Source organism: Symphalangus syndactylus, chromosome 5 (genome assembly GCF_028878055.3).
Source record: "Symphalangus syndactylus isolate Jambi chromosome 5, NHGRI_mSymSyn1-v2.1_pri, whole genome shotgun sequence".
Taxonomy (NCBI): Eukaryota; Metazoa; Chordata; class Mammalia; order Primates; family Hylobatidae; genus Symphalangus; species Symphalangus syndactylus.
Window position 1 is genome coordinate 41,222,178 of NC_072427.2, and position 17,258 is coordinate 41,239,435.

The 17,258-nt window shown below is 48.9% G+C and overlaps 1 protein-coding gene across 7 annotated transcripts in view; it reads right to left on the minus strand.

The window, feature by feature from the left end:
• ANKDD1A (ankyrin repeat and death domain containing 1A) overlaps nucleotides 1–4,971 on the minus strand; it is a 44,329-nt gene extending 39,358 nt beyond the window's left edge. For 2 of the 7 annotated variants that reach the window (XM_055278136.2, XM_063638911.1), the window contains exons 1-2: nucleotides 4,820–4,962; nucleotides 861–964 (exon numbers count right to left, since the gene is read on the minus strand). In XM_055278136.2, the coding sequence (XP_055134111.1) occupies nucleotides 861–964; nucleotides 4,820–4,853 (138 nt within the window). In that variant the 5' untranslated portion in view covers nucleotides 4,854–4,962. Of the gene's footprint in view, nucleotides 1–860; nucleotides 965–4,819 lie in introns of all 7 variants that reach the window. The other 5 variants (XM_063638909.1, XM_063638907.1, XM_063638912.1 and 2 more) reach the window with 4 other exon arrangements.
• Nucleotides 4,972–17,258: the final 12,287 nt, after the last annotated feature.

Consider the following 17,258-nt stretch of genomic DNA (forward strand, 5'->3'; position numbering starts at 1 on the left):
CTCTGTGGTCTCAGGCAAGCCACATCCCCTCTCTGGAGCCCAGCTGCTCCTTCCTTCCTCAGGGCTTCTGCCCATACTGTTCCCTCTGCCTGGAATACTGTCCTTCTCCTGGCTCCCCAAAAATGCCACTTCCGGCAGGGTGAGGTGGCCCATGCCTGTAATCCCAGCACTTTGGGAGGCTGAGGTGGGAGGATAGCTTGAGTCCAGGAGTTTGAGACCAGCCTGGGCAACATGGCAAGACCCCTATCTCTAGAAAAATTACAAAAATTAGCCTGGCATGGTGGTGCACGCCTGTAGTCTCAGCTACTCAGGAGGTTGAGATGGGAGGATCAACAGGGCCCAGGAAGGTCAAGGCTACAGTGAGCTGTGATTGCTCCACTGCGCTCCAGCCTCAGTGATATGAGGTCCTGTCTCAAAAAAAAAAAAGAAAGAAAAAAAGCCGACCCTCCTGCACACGCTTTTATGACAACTTATCACAGAGGGAATGAATTGTTTGTGGGATGCTTTGTATAATGTCTGTCCTCCTCTTTTGCCCATCTGCCAGCTTCTGGCTGCTGACCTTTGACCCTGGCCCTCCTGGCTCTAACCTCTCAGATGGGTCCCAGAAGTTAAGAGTTTGACCTCTGGAATTGCCCAAGCCTGGCTTGGCATCCTGACCCTTACCTTGGGTGGGGGCCCAACCACTCTAAACCTCAGATTCCTCGAGACAATGCAGGCCATGAGCACAGAGCCTGAGCCTCCCTCCGAGTTTACACACGCAAATGCACCTGCCTGTAGCTCAGATAAACTGTTCCGCCTGTGCGCTGGCATTATCACGACACTATCCCAGGTGCCCCGATTCAGAGAAGCCCATTACGCACGTGGTTTCTGGCCCTGGTGTTAACCCTCCTCCCAATCAGCTCCTGCATCCTGCCGACGTTGTTCTGGCGGGCGGCCTCGTGGAGCTGCCTCTCCAGAGGAAGCACTGAGGGGAGAAAATGGGGTGCAGGATGAGGGGGAGGATCCCCCACACTGCAGACAGGAGAGGTAAACAACCCATTCCCACTCCTGAACATTTCTGGGGCAAGGGTCTTTCAGCTAGGAATGGGGGCAGAGTGGCACAGCCCTCCTCCCTCTCAAGGTCAGGGTCCTCCCCAGACAGGCTGCTCTTCCTCATTAACTCACCCCACAGCCACGCAACCAGGATGTGGTGAAACCCCGAAGATGGAAGAGCAGGGCGAAGCCATTTGCAGCAACCTAAATGTGTGCCCCATTATCCAAGTTTCATGTACCCTCCCAAGAGCTGCTCTTGGGGAAGGAAATGAAATTAACTCCCTCTGGAGTCAGTAACCACCTTTTCCACAGCTCAGTCTAGTGTAGAAAACAGCCAGGATTTACTGAGCCACCTACTGCGTGCCAGCGCCGGGTGAGGCCAGAGGCATGTTTACCCCACTCCTGTACCTTCCATCTCCTTGCTCCTCAACCCCTTCTTCCAACCCCTCTGTTGCCCAGGCTGGAGTGCAGTGGCATGATCTTGTCTCACTGCAACCTCCGCCTCCCAGGTTCAAGCAATTATCCCACCTCAGCCTCCTCAGTAGCTGGGATTACAAGCATGTGTCACCACACCTGGTTAATTTTTGTATATTTGGTAGAGACAGGGTTTCACCAGGTTGGCCAGGCTGGTCCTCAACTCCTGACCCCAAGTGATCCACCTGCCTCGGCCTCCCAAAGTGCTGGGATTATGGGCGTGAGCCACAGCGCCCAGCCTCTTCCAACCCCTCTTGCCCAAATCCTAACCAGCTTCCACCTGCCCACACTGAGGCCACCCTGATTTTCCTTCTCGGTGGTCTCTCTCTTCTCTGTGCTCCTCTCATCCCCATTGCTGCACCTTTAGCACAGTCTCAGATTAAAGAGAACCTCAGAGCTCCCCCTGCCAACCCCGGTCACACACACCTGTGGGCTCAGGGTCAGACTGCAGGTTAGTGTCTGAGCCAGGAGGACCCAGGGCCAGATGATCCCCACCAGAGCCCCATGCTGCCGTCATCCTGACGGCTCTTGATTGTGAGGATGTCTAGTCTCCATGGCTAGACTCCAAGCATTTTGGAGGCCCTGGCCACACTTAACTCTTCCTGATCCACCCCCAGCTCACAGCAGACCCAAAGGTGGGCACAGGAGGAACCCACAAAACTGCTTTTGAGCCAGGCATGGTGGCTAATGCGTGCAATCCCAGCACTTTGGGAGGCAAAGGCAGGAGGATGGCTTGAAGCCAGGAGTTCGAGACCAGCCTGGGCTAAAAAGCAAAACTTCCATCTCTACAAAAAGGTTTTAAAAAAAAATTAGCCAGGTGTGGTGGCACATGCCTGTAGTCCCGGCTACTCAGGAGGCTAAGGCAAGAGGATTGCGTGAGCCCAGGAGTTTGAGGCTGCCAATGAGCTATAATTGCACCTCTGCACTCCAGCCTGGGCAACAGAGTGAGACCCTGTCTCTAAAAAGAAAACAATAACAGGCTGGGCGCAGTGGCTCACACTTATAATCCTAGCTCTTTGGGAGGCCGAGGTGGACGGATCACGAGGTCAGGAGATCAAGACCATCCTCGACAACATGGTGAAACCCTGTCTCTACTAAAAATACAAAAATTAGTTGGGCATGGTGGCACACACCTGTAGTCCCAGCTACTCGGGAGGCTGAGGCAGGAGAATTGCTTCAACTTGGGAGGTGGAGGTTGCAGTGAGCCGAGATCGTGCCACTGCACTCCAGCCTGGTGACAGAGCGAGACTCCATCTTAAAAAAAAAAAAAAAAAAGAAAACAGAAACAAAAAAATCTCTGCTTGTATGAGTGACACCAACAATCCCCAGACGAATAGATGCCTGTCCCCTCTCCCAAAGTGCTCACACATACTAGCACAGAGACAAATATTTGCTGGCCCTTTGCATAGTCACTGCAGGGCAAGTGACCCCACAGCCTGCATGTTTGGTCCAGTATGAATGTCTGAACCCAGCCCCTTTGTGTATCCAGGGACAGATGACGAGTGTCTTTGTAGGGAAGGCTAAGATGCACTGAGGTGAGAGACAGGCCTGCCATGCAGTTTGTTTTTCTAGATAAATTCCACACAGTCTTCTCCAGATGAGAAAAAGGATCTTGAGCTTTTTGGGGCCTCATGGATACAACTTGTGGATCTCAGAGTTGCTACCCCGGGGGGCAATCACACAGTCCTGGGTTCAACTCTGGCTGAACCACTTCCTAGCTGTGTTAGGCAGTTTCCTCATCTGCAAAATGGGAGTGTGAGCTTCCCTACAAGGTTAATACCATGATTAGAAATGAGATATGAAAACCCCCTGGCACAGTGTCTGGCACATAATGACCACACCACCACCACCACCACCACCATCACCATCATCATCACTATTATTCCTCCAAGGCAAAGGGTCAAATTCTGGTAGCCAAAGAGAGCTGCCACTTCAGATGTGAGCTTACAGAGGCCTGGGTTCTAGTACCTGCCCTGCCACTTTCCAGCAGCAGGATCCTGGGCTAGTCACATCGCCCTTGTAGGTCTGTTTCTTCCATTGTAAAACTGGGGGAGGGTGAAGAAAGAGATCTGTATAGGTCCCTTCCTGTCTGGCACCCTCTATCTTATGTGCAGCTTAGGGGGATTGGCCTGGTTTGTATTGGCAAAGAGCCAGGAGTCCCAATGGGAAGCCAGCAGACACTGCATAGGGCCAGGCCAGAGAAGGTTAAGTTAGAATGAAATCAAGTCCAGTCTCATCTCTTCCATCCACCTCCCACCCGGCACCCTCTTTCTGGCCACATACAATACCCACTGAGCTGTCTGAGCCTTTGCCCATGCTGGGTCCTCTGAACTCTCCCAGAATTCTCTGCCACACAGTCCAATGCTCCATTGCTACACATTCTTCGCAGGCCCACTCAAGTGATCCTCTGCCCCAGGCAGAACCATGTACCTAATCTTGATTGAGCATTCCCACCCCCAACACATCCCTCAGCTGAGTAGATGCAGTGTGCCAGCATTTTTGACACTATAGGTCTCAAAGGAATCCAGTGAGCTGCACTATGCGCATTTGAGGGAGAGCCCCGGGATTCAGCTGTCAGGATTCAGCCAGGGCTGCAGGATCAAGGACTCACAGTGCAGACACCGACACAATCCTTCTCTCTCCTCTCCCAGACAGTGCAGCCAAAGCTGCCCCAGGCCAGCTGATGCCCACACAGACGCTGCTGCCCGGCCTAGAGGCCCTGGCACTGGGCGCACTCCTTGAGGGAGGCTCGGAGGTGCCCTCATCCCACCTGTCAGGCTCCTCTCCTCTGAGTGCGTGCCCCATCCAATGCGGTCTCCACTCGCTATCCAGCCCCAGCATTCCGGGTGAGCTGGGGCCTTCAGCACTTCTACCACTCAATGGCTGTATGACCTTGAACAACTCATTTGAACACCCTGTGCCTCAGTTTCTCATCTGCGAAATGAAGACAACATAATGTCCTACCCATATGGCCTCAGCGAAGATCAAATGACGTGCCTCTCCTGGGTCAAGGCCTGGCACACAAAGTACAGCACGCAGTCAAGGATCGCTATTACCTTTATTATTTGTAGCTGACCTCTCAGCCGCTGCTCCCCGCTCACCTGGCGGGTGGCGTCCCCGAGTCCCAGACGCACTGGCAAGGTCCCCTCGGCCCGGTGCGCGGACCGGTAACCATTCCGCTCGGAGCCACACAGACGCCCAACTCGGAGGTGGCCGTTCGGAGGGCGCCAACCTCACACCTGGCACTCCCCAAACGGATGCGGGGGTCCTCTAGGCCTCGGCCCGCCCCCCTCCCTCCTCCAGGCAGACTCACGGCCGTCGGTCGCCCACGCCAGCTCCTCCTGCATCCTGCCGCTCCGCAGCCCCTGCCGCTCCGCAGCCCCTGCGCGCGCTGGTGCCCGGGCGCGAGGCGCGCGTCCGCCGGGGCGGGGCCCAGGGAGCCGAGAGGAGGGGGCGGTCGCTCCTCCAGACCCCACGCCCCGCCTGCTAGGAGCGCAGCTGCAGCGGCCACCCCAGTCCCGGACCAGGATGCAGGTCCCTCCTCCTGCTCTCTTAATCTGCCCACGCCTCCCCGCCCGAGGCCGGCGTGTCGGGGCCACGCCGAGTTCCGCAGGTGCCCCTGACTCAGTCTCCTCCCGCAGGTGCCCCTGACTCAGTCTACTCCCTGGGAGTTCGCCCAGCCTCCCCAGCCCTGGAGATAGATGCGCACAAGGCATCTGGCAGGCTCACCCTCCTCGCCTCTCTCGGGACTTGGGGCGGAGGGCTGAGTCTTGAGCCCGCCGCCTCAGGCGCAGAAAGTCAAACCCCGAAGATGTGAGCTGGCGTTTAAGGAACCACAACCTCAGCAGGTCTGCAAGCATATGAAGAGATGGTCGGATTTATTAGTGTTCAGAAAGATAACAATGAGATATCACTTACACCCATTAAGACTGGCAAAAATTAGAAAGCTGAATAAGCCAAATGTCGGCGGAGAATATGGAGCTGTCGAGCTGGCGTGAGTAGCCTGTGGCTGTCAATCTGGAAAACATTCTGGCAGCAATGAGGGAAATTACGGGAGAACACTAAAATCCAGCTCCTTGATATAGATCTCTGAAATTCTCTTGCAGGCCCATAAAGGGACATGTAGGAGTATGCTGGTTGCTGTGTTGCTGTGGTTGCTGGGAGTTGGAGACAACCTAAGCGCCCTTTCTTGTAAGAGCAGATGGATAAACTGTGCAGCACTCAAAGTAAGGGACCCGCTGTATTCGTGGCAATATGGATTTAAACACCTAGTGTTAGGCAGAAAAAATAAATAACCAAACCAAATAAGACCTAGGAGACAATATCAATAAAAATATTACAAATGCATTTACATCAAATAACACAGACTTGCAAAGACACATAGAAACAAAAAGATACACATTAAATACACCAGAATGGGTTGCACTTCAGACCCTTGGGGGATGTCCATGTCCTTTTTGCCTTAAAGGCATTTACAGCTTCTTTGAATTTAGGGATAATGGGATCTCAGGCATCTCTATCCCAAGGCAAGAAGCCAGCAAAGCCATGATAGGTGTAGTTACTACTTTGGGGATCAAAGGAGGAAGAGCATCTTTCAGTCATTAGTCCTTAGGATATAGTTCAAGAAGGCTTCCTGAAGAAGGAGGTATTTGGAATGGCCTCTGAAAAATAACATAATGATAACAGCTAACAATTAATGAGCCCTGAGCCAACCCCTCAAAACGGTCTCAAAATAACAATTTCAACATAATAATCAAAGATATGATTCCTTTTTTTTTTTTTCTGAGGCAGAGTCTCACTCTTTCGCCCAGCTGGAGTACAGTGGTATGATCTGGGCTCACTGCAACCTGTGCCTCCCGGGTTCAAGCAGTTCTCCTGCCTCAGCCTCCCATGTAGCTGGAATTACAGGCACTCACCCCCACACCTGGCTAATTTTGTATTTTTAGTAGAGATGGGGTTTCACTATGTTGGTCAGGCTGGTGTTGAACTCCTGACCTCAGGTGCTCCACCTACCTTGGCCTCCCAAAGTGTTGGGATTACAGGCGTGAGCCACTGCGCCGCACCCTCCCCCTTTTTGTTTTTGTTTTTTTTAAGACAGAATCTCACTGTGTTGCCCAAGCTGGAGTGCAGTAGCATAATCTCAGCTCACTGCAACCTCTGCCTCCCAGGTTCAAGCGATTCTCATGCCTCAGCCTCCCAAGTAGCTGGGACTACAGGTGTGCGTCACCACACGTGGCTCATTTTTGTATTTTTAGTAGAGATGGGGGTTTCACCATGTTGGCCAGGCTGTCCTCGAACTCCTGACCTCAGGGGAATCTACCCACCTAGGTCTCCCAAAGTGCTTGGATTACAGCCATGAGCCACCACGCCTAGCCAAAGATATTATTCCTGAAAACAGTTTAAATGTTTTTTGTAAAGCTTTTGTCAGGTGTACATCCCACAAGGGGCATAGTGTCACGTTACTGTTTTAGTCACTTGGAATAGTCTTCTATGTGGTTATGCCACCAACTCAACATGCATGGTTTATTTATTTTGTTTTGCTTTTGGTTTTTAGATATTTAAAAATGTTAATTTTGCTTTATAATTATGTAAAGTATTTACATGTTTCAAAGTTAAGTCTCTGAAGGTTGTCATAGTCAGCTGTGGTGATGGATGAAGAGGGCACCACTGGCTTCCAGCCTGCTCTCACTCTCCTTCACTCCACATTCAGCTTTTCTTCCCAGCTGCTGAGCCTGCTGACCAACAGTGGCCCCAGGCCATCACAGACTTGGCTGCAGACCCAGGGCATTAGTACCACCCATAGACCTCCCCAGGAGCTTTCCTTTGTGGTTCCATTTCAGCAGCTGGACATACTTGATTTCTCAGATGACTGACTAAGGACTCCTCTGATCCCCAACTCCCCTTCTGGTCCTTCCGCAACTGTGTAAGGCAAATTACTATCACAGATCCCTAATCCCAGGGGTCCCCAACCCCCAGGCTTCAGACTAGTACGGTCCATGCCTGTTAGGAACTGGGCCACACAGCAGGAGGTGAGCAGCAGGAGAGCGAGCATTATCACCTGAGCTCCGCATCCTGAAAGATCAGTGGTGGCATTAGATTCTCATAGAAGGGGAAACCCTATTGTGAACTGTGCATGTGAGGAATCTAGGTTGCACACTTTTTTTTTTTTTGAGATGGAGTTTTGCTCTTGTTGCCCAGGCTGGAGTGCAATGGCTCACTGCAATCTCTGCCTCCCGGGTTCAAGCAATTCTCCTGCCTCAGCCTCCCATGTAGCTGGGATTATAGGTTTGCGCCACCATGCCCGGCTAATTTTGTATTTTTTTAGTAGAGATGGGGTTTCACCATGTTGGTAAGGCTGGTCTCAAACTCCTGACCTCAAGTGATCCACCCGCCTCGGCCTCCCAAAGTACTGGGATTACAGGCGTGAGCCACCATGCCCGACCTAGGTTGCACACTTCTTATGAGAATCTAACTAATGCCTGATCATCCGAGGGGGAACAGTTTTATCCCAAAACCATCCCCCCACCACCCAAGTCCTGTAAAAAAATTATCTGCCACAAAACTGGACCCTAGTGCCAAAAGGTTGGGGACCAATGCCCTAACCCATAACCTCAACATGATTCTGCTTCCCTCACTGCATCCTGACTGACAAAATAACATTTGTGTTGTTGATGCTTACCCCTATATTGTTTAATTTAATCATATATTCTCCCTTTACTGCAGTAGCATACTATATACCATCTTCTCACTTTGCCCTCCCCCTTAAAATTCACCCATTTAAGTGTATAATTCAATAGTTTTTAGTACAGTATTGTTCAGAGTTGTATAACCATCACCACTAAATTTTAATATTTTCATCACCCCAGAAAAGAAAGCCCATATGCTTTAGCTATCACCCCCCCTTGCAGTTTACCCTCCCCAACCCTCCACACACAGCCCTAGGCAACCACAAATCTACTTTCCTTCTCCATAGATTTGCCTGTTCTGAACATTCTTCTGGCTTTATTCTGGGAACAATCTACTACAGAGATCTCTCCGCAGTAGTCTGTCAAGATCTTCCTGCATCCTTTGTACAGCCTCAGAGTCCTCCATTGGGTGGCTTATTCAACCACTCCCTGTTGATGGACATTGGCCCTGTTTCCAGACTTTTATTATTACAATAGAGTTACAATGACCAACCTTATGCATGCATCAATTGGTATTTTTACCAGTGCATCTATGGGATCTATTCTTATAAATGGGATTGCTTGGTCAAAGGGTAAATGCACATATAACTTTGCTAGCTATTGCCAAATTCTCCTCCATAAGGTCCAGAAATATTTTGCATTTCCATTACCAATGTATGAGGGTGCCTGTTTCCAAGGAGAACATTCTGTAAAACTTGGATTTTTCCCAATCTGATAAGTAAGAAATAGTAATTCATTATAATCTTAGTTTGCATTTCTATCATTACAAGCAAAGTTGGTTATCTATCTGTTTCTATGTTTAAGAGCCGTTTTCTTTTCTTTTTTATTCCTGAGAACAATCTGTTCTTATCCCACTCATTTTTTAAATGATTGTTGGCCTTTTGCTTAAGAGAAATTTTAAAACAGCTTTTTATTTCTTGTCTTATTAATGTTTGTTCATTACTAAAGAAATTTTAAAATACAAAGAAGGGGCCGGGTGCGGTGGCTCATGTCTGTAATCCCAGCACTTTGGGAGGCTGAGGTGGGCGGATCACGAGGTCAGGAGATCGAGACCATCCTGGCTAACACGGTGAAACCCCATCTCTACTAAAAATATATGTATAAAAAATTAGCCGGGCATGGTGGTGGGTGCCTGTAGTCCCAGCTACTCAGGAGGCTGAGGCAGGAGAATGGCGTGAACCCGGAAGGTGGAGCTTGCAGTGAGCCGAGATTGGGCCACTGCATTCCAGCCTGGGCGACAGAGTGAGACTCTGCCTCAAACAAACAAACAAACAAAAAAACAAATAAGGAACAAAATACAATCAATCTACCAGAAGACACCACCATGAATCACTTGTTATATATTGTGCTACCCCTTTTCTAACAAAAGAAAAAAATATACACACAAACACCACTCACACACACACACAAGAATGGTAAATATTTGCTGGTCTTGTACCAGCACTTGGGAGCCAGAATGGCACTGGTTTCCTCTCTGCTTAGAGCAATCAGCTGCTTGAGAGGAGGGAGGGAGTGGCAGAAGGTCCCAGCCAAGTGGGGTCGGGGTAGCCAGTGGGCAGCTCCTGGACAGGTGCTCCAAGTGGGCAGTTTGATTGTGGGTAGGAGTGGCAGCCCCCTGCAGAATTGCTCACCCAGTGGGGGAAGGAGCAGCAGGAGCACAGGACTAAGAGACCTGAGCTCCAATCCAGATCTGCGCTGCCCAGTGTGGAACTGGACAAGTCCCTTCCCTCTCTCCATAAGGAAATAGGCCTGGATGGTCTTTTAGGTCCCTGGCCCCTCGAGCATTGGATTGAGAGGTGATGAATAATCCATTAGAGGAAGAAAGCATTAACCAAAGGGAGGCAGGGCCAGGTTATTTTTCAGGCGCCTAGGTACCCTCTAAATCAGCGGTTTCCAATTTTTTTACCGCCAGGGACCGGTTTCCTGGAAAACAATTTTTCTATGGGTTGTGGTGGGGCCATTGGAATGGTTTCAGGATGAGACTGTTCCACCTCAGATCATCAGGCATTAGATTCTCATAAGGAGTGCAGCAACCTGTCGCATGTGGGGACAATAGGGTTCACGCTCCTATGAGAATCTAATGCCTCTGCTGTTCTGACAAGAGGCAGAGCTCAGACAGTAATGCCTGCTGCTCACCTCCTGCTGTGCAGCCCTGTTCCTAACAGTCCACAAACCCATACTGGTCCCACCCGGGGGGTTGGGGACACCTGCTGTAAACTCATAGACCTCAGACTCCACCCACATCTCCCAGCACTTGTGTATCCATGTCTTTCTGAATTCAGTCCTAGCTCTGCTGTGTGACCCCATTCAATCACTAAATCTCTCTGACCTTCAATTTATTTATCTGTGGATGATCCTTTTCTAATAGGGTTATTTCAAAATGCCTAGGCCCAGGCACATAATGAGTGCCCTAGTGTGGTGGCGGTGATTATCCTCCAGCTCTCCACCTGCAACCTGTACTATCCCATGTAATCATATTGACAACTCTGTAAGGCAAATGCTAGAATATGGAAGCTCCACTGTACAGAGGAGTCACGTGAGGTTCAGAGAGGTTAATACTTCACTCAGGGACATACAGCAAGCTGTGGAGAGTTGAGAATGGCCTCCAGGTGTGACTCGCTCCAAAGGAGAAACAGGTGATTCCTATGGTGTTGAGCCATGTGCTGGGGCCCCAGCCAGGCCACAGCTGAAGGTGAGGTTGGAGGACATCCTTCAATCCAACCACCCAGCCAGTCCGCTGGGACACCCCAATTCTAGGGGGTGACTTTCTCGCCAGGAAAGAAAGCAATTTGGCGGAAAGCCTCAGAAAACAGCGCAAACAGGCTGGGCGTGGTGGCTCACACCTGTAGTCCCAGCACTTTGGGAGGCTAAGGCAGGTGGATCGCTTGAGCCCAGGAGTTCGAGACTGGCCTGGGCAAAATGGTGAGACCTACCCTCTCACCCCCCGCCCCACACACACACACACACTCACCGTCTCTACAGAAAAAATTTAAAGAAACAAAAGGAAAAATAGCGCACGCATGTAACCTGACGCAGAGGATCCAGGTGAGAGGAACTAGGAGCATATGCGCGCCCGGTTTCCCTGAGCCTGGCTTCTCACGCTTAGCGTCCTCCCGGAACTCCGAGGGGAGTGGGCAGAGGCCTCTGGGCCTCGCTGCAGTTTCGGTTGTCGACACGCGGGGGAGCAAGAGTCGGCGAAGAGCAGCTGTAAATACCGTAATTCCCTCCCATCTGTCCCCACGACCGGCACGATAGTGATGGAGGCCAGAGGGGCGCAACGAGGGAGAGGCTAGAGGTTACAGACTGTAGTCTAACCTGAGATGGGCTGGATCTGCCGATGACAGAGGAGGCTCCGCGCAGAGAAGCAGAGTGCCCACATGCTGAGTCTCCCAACTGGCTCCTCCACGCTGGGCTTTCTGCTGTACTATTTTCTGAGGCTTCCCCCAAGATTGCCAGTGAGGGTGCGTGAATGCCAGGCTAAAGACTTGGGCCATGGGGGCGGGGTGAGAGAGGAATAGACGCGGTGGTAAAGATGTAAGTAAATGTGGGGTTGAGTGGCAGTTTAATTCCCAGACATACTCGGGCCTTTCTAATGAGGGAAAAGATGCAGTAACTTTCGCAAAGAAAGTAGGGAATTACTACGGATTCCCGTTAGAGGAATGCGCGTTTTAAAAAGCTGCAGGAAGGGGGCAATATTTAACCCAAATGAACTTCTAAAGGTCTTCTTTTTTTTTTTTTTTTTTTAGACGGAGTCTCGCTCTGTCGCCCAGGCTGGAGTGCAGTGGCGCGATTTCGGCTCACTGCAAGCTCCGCCTCCCGGGTTCACGCCATTCCCCTGCCTCAACCTCCCGAGTAGCTGGAACTACGGCGCCCGCCACCATGCCCGGCTAATTTCTTTTTGTATTTTCAGTAGAGACGGGGTTTCACCGTGTTAGCCAGGATGGTCTCGATCTCCTGACCTCGTTATCCGCCTGCCTCGGCCTCCAAAAATGCTGGGATTACAGGCGTGAGCCACCGCGCCCGGCCTTCTTTTTTTTTTTTTTTTTTTTAACTTTTGTTTTAGGTTCAGGGCTATATGTGCAGGTTTGTTACACAGGTAAACTTGTGTCATGGGGGTTTGCTGTACAGATTATTTCATCACCAGGTACTAAGCCAAGTACCCACTAGTGATATTTCCTGATTCTCTCCCTCCTCCCATCCTCCACCTATAGTAGGCCCCAGTGTCTGTTGTTCCCTTCTTTGTGTCCATAAGTTATCATCATTTAGCTTCCACTTATAAGTGAGAACATGAGGTATTTGGTTTTCTGTTCCCGTGATTTTTTTAGGTTAACAGGCAGAAGGGAGAGAGGTGTTTGCCTGGAGAAAGGATGAGATGACCTGGCGTTGTTGGGTTGAGGGGTGAGGCAGCTTCTGTGATCTGGGTCCCAGAGCAGGGACAGGGTGCAGCCTGTTGTGAAAGCCCAATGCACCGGATGTGTGTCCTCTGTAAGAAGGTAGCACAGCCATGTGCAGTGTCCTTGAGCATGCCCTCTGCCCAGGGCTCTGCCAGCCTAGCCAGTGAGGCTCAAGTTAGGGGACAGGAAGTTGGGGGTCAGGGAGAGATGCTTGGGAAGCAAGGAAAAGAGAAAAGAAAAAGGTTCCTAAGAGCTGGGAGGCTGGAGTCGGGCAAGACCTTCATCCTCCAGACTTGTTTCCTCATCTGGAAGGTGGAGATAATAACACTACCTAAATGCAAAGGGCTATTGTGAGAATTCAATAAGTTGTTGTTCTAGAAAGTGTCCTGTAACCACTACAAAGGCTAGGCATGAAACCTCCTCTGTAGAGGGCTCCCAGATTGCTCCAAACTCAAAATGCCCCTTTCCTGAGGGTTCCCAGAACCCATGGTCAAGCCTTCCGTGGCATCCCTGGCCTAGATGCAAGTAACTGTTTTTCAACTGTCACCTCCTCCTCCAGCTCCCACTAAAGCACCCTCCCGACCCCAATCCCTGCCATACTGTGAACTTTTTTAAAAATTATTTTTGAGACAAGGTCTCACTGTGTCACCCAGGCTATAATGCAATATAGTGTCAAGATCATGGCTTATCACAGCCTTATCTCCAGGGCTCAAGTGATCCTCCCACCTCAAGCTCCCAGGTAGCTGGGACCACAGGCATGTGCCAACACGTACAGCTAATTTTTTTTTTTTTTTTTTTTTTTGCAGAAATGAGGTTTCCCATTGCTGCCCAGGCTGGTCTTGAACTCCTGGGCTCAAACAATCCTCTCACCTCAGCTTCCCAAAGTGTTGGGGTTACAGGCGTGAGCCACAGCGCCTAGCCAACTGAACTTTTCAAGCAGATGTGGTAGCTAATTCATCCCTGTACTCATTCAAAACTACAGCCTGATAAGACTTGGCAAAATGATACTAAAGTTTATCTTAAAACAACAACAATAAAAACAGACAGCAATGTTATGAAAACAAAGAGCAGTGGAGGGAAAGATGGGACCAGATACTGAAACAATTTGACAATGGCTATCAGAATTTTTTAAATGTACATACCTTTCATGCCAACAACTCCATTTCTAAGAATCTACACCATAGAAATAATTGCAGTAATTACATAAAGATGCAAGGATGTCTACTGTGATCTGTTCCGTAACTATAGCAAACAACTGGAAACAACCCAAGGGCCCATCAATAGGGGATGACAAAATAAATTGTGATGCATGATTATAAAATCATACAATGCAATGCTGAGCCGGTGTTAAAAAGAAATTAGTGGGTCTGTATTTGCTGAGGTAGGAAGAACCTCTAAGAGACAGCAAGAGTCAGAACAGGAAGTACAGTATGAGTCCATTTCTTTAAAAACATTCTCCTGCCACTATCGTCACTTTTTTTTTTTTTTTTTTTTTTTTTTGAGATGGAGTTTTGCTCTTGCTGCCCAGGCTGGAGTGCAATGGCATGATCTCGGCTCACTGCAACCTCCACTTCCCAGGTTCAAGCGATTCTCCTGCCTCAGCCTCCCAAGTACCTGGGATTATAACATGTGCCACCACACCCAGCTAATTTTGTATTTTTAGTAGAGATGGGGTTTCTCCACTTTGGTCAGGCTAGTCTCAAACTCCCGACCTCAAGTGATCCGCCTGCCTCAGCCTCCCAAAGAGCTGGGATTACAGGCATGAGCCACCGTATGTGGCCTATCTTCACATCTTTATCAGTCAAATTTCCCTTCCTGTCCCCAGATGACAATCTGGCAGATACTGTGCTTTGCACTCATTTTAGGGTATTAAAAGTCTGGTCCAACTCAATTTAAAATTCCAGGCCCTTCAAATCTACAAAATACGGCCAGACACGGTGGCTCACACCTGTAATCCCAGCACTTTGGGAGGCCAAGATGGGTGGATCACAAGGTCAGGAGTTCGAGACCAGCCTGGCCAACATAGTGAAACTCCATCTCTAATAAAAACACAAAAATTATCTGGGTGTGGTGGTGTGTGCCTGTAATCTCAGCTACTGGGGAGGCCGAGGCAGGAGAATGGCTTGAACCCAGGAGGAAGAGGTTGCAGTGAGCCGAGATCACGCCACTGCACTCCAGCCTGGGTGACAGAGCAAGTCTCCATTAAAAAAAAAAAAAAAAAAAATCTTCAAAATACATATAGCACAGATATATACCATATTGTCATATTAACTTGTTTATTTTTCACCACAGCCCTCTGAAGTAGGTACTATGATTATCCTCCACATCTTACAGATGAGGAAATTGTGGTATAGACAGGTGATTTTCCCAAAGTCACACAGATAGTAAATGGCAAAGCCAGGTTCTCTGCCCTTAACCACTGTGTTATATCACCCTAGGCTCACAGGACCTCAAATGGGACTTTTCCTTGTCTCAGAATTTCAGCTGGCATACTGTATATCATTAGCTAGATATACTAGAATTCATTTAGCCATCACCCTAATGATAGACATAGAAATTATTTCCAGTCTTGTGCTATTATAAACAGTGCTGCAATGAACTTGGCATGTGTGTTTTTGTGCACCTGTACAACTATTTCGGTAGCTTAGATTCATAAAAGTGCAATTGCTGGATTAATGGATAAATTTAAATTTGAATAGGTGTTCCAGATATCTATTGCTATATAACTAACTATCTCCAAATTTAGTGCTCAAAAACAACCATTTTGGCCAGGCGTGGTGGCTCATGCCTGTAATCCTAGCACTTTGGGAGGCTGAGGCGGGCAGAACACAAGGTCAGGAGATCAAAACCATCCTGGCCAACATGGTGAAACCCTTTCTCTACTAAAAATACAAAAATTAGCTGGGCGTGGTGGTGTGCACCTGTTATCTCAGCTACTTGGGAGGCTGAGGCAGGAGAATCGCTTGAACCAGGGAGCCGGAGGTTGCAGTGAGCATAGATCACACCACTGCACTCTAGCCTGGGCAACAGAGTGAGACTCAGTCTCAAAAAAAAAAAAAAAAAAATTTTAAATTGTTCATGATTTTGTGGGTCAGGGATTTGGGAAGGGCTCAGCCAGATGGTCCATCTGTGATTCTCTTCCAAGGTGGCTTTATCGCTCACATGACTGGGGCCTCAGTGCTCCTTGACTGCTCTTTAAACATGTGGTGTCATATCCTGTAGGGATTCCCCACATGGTTTAGGCTTTTCACAGCATGTGAACATCAGATAATGCAGGTCAGGTAACCAGGTAGTTGGCTTCCAAGAGGGAGGATATGGAACCTGATGGACAATCTAAGAGATACACTTGCAACTGGGACAGTATCACTTGCTGTATTTTATTCACCAGGGAATTCACGGTCCAACCCAAATTCAAGAAAAGGGGACATAGACCCCACTTCTCCATGGAAGGCACATCAGAGAACTTGTGACCACTTTTACTCTACCATAATAGTTATTTCCAAATTGCCCTCCAAAATATTGGTCAATTTACATCTCTACCAGTGATGCACTAGATTGTCCTTCCCCACACCCTCACCAACACTATACATTGTAAAACACTTCAATTCATGCTGATCTAGCAGCTGAAAATGGTACTGTATTTCATTGTTATTTTTCATGCATTTCTTTAATTATGGGTGAAGGTAAGTGTCTTTTCATGTATTCACTGTTCATTAAATTTTATTTTTTCTTGTGAATTGTCTGTCTATATATTTTACCCATTTTAAAATTTGATTGGACTTTTTTATATTGATTTATAAAATGTATATATTTTAAAAAGTAGCCTTTTTTTTTTTTTTTTTTTTTTTTTGAGATAGGGTCTTGCTCTGTTGCCAGGCTAGAGTGCAGTGGCACGATCTCAGCTCACTGCAACCTCTGCCTCCCGGGTTCAAGCAATTCCCCTGCCTCAGCCTCCTGAGTAGCTTTTATCTGATACTATGTTACAAATAGTTTTCCACAGTGTGTGTGGACTTTTGACTTTGTTTTTTGACAATTATCTCAATTTAGGTTTTAAATTTTTACAGATTCAAATTATCAACCTTTTACTTTAAGATTTCTAGATTTTGGCCAGGCACAGTGGCTCATGCCTGTAATCGCAGCACTTTGGGAAGCCAAGGCGGGTGGATCACAAGGTAAGGAGATCGAGACCATCCTGGCCAACATGGTGAAACCCCATCTCTACTAAAAATACAAAATTTAGGTGTGTATGGTGGTGTGTGCCTGTAATCCCAGCTACTTGGGAGGCCGAGGCACAAGAATCGCTTAAACCCAGGAGGTGGAGGTTGCAGTGAGTGGAGATCGCGCCACTGCACTCCAGCCTGGCGACAGAGTGAGACTCTGGATTTTTTTTTTTTTTTTTTTTTTTTTTTGAGACAGAGTCTCGCTCTGTCGCCCAGGCTGGAGTGCAGTGGAGTGATCTCCGCTCACTGCAAGCTCCGCCTCCTGGGTTCACACCATTCTCCTGCCTCAGCCTCCCAAGTAGCTGGGACTACAGGCACCCGCCACCACGCCTGGCTAATTTTTTGTATTTTTAGTAGAGATGGGGTTTCACTGTGTTAGCCAGGATGGTCTCGATCTCCTGACGTCGTGATCTGCCCGCCTCGGCCTCCCAAAGTGCTCAGATTACAGGCGT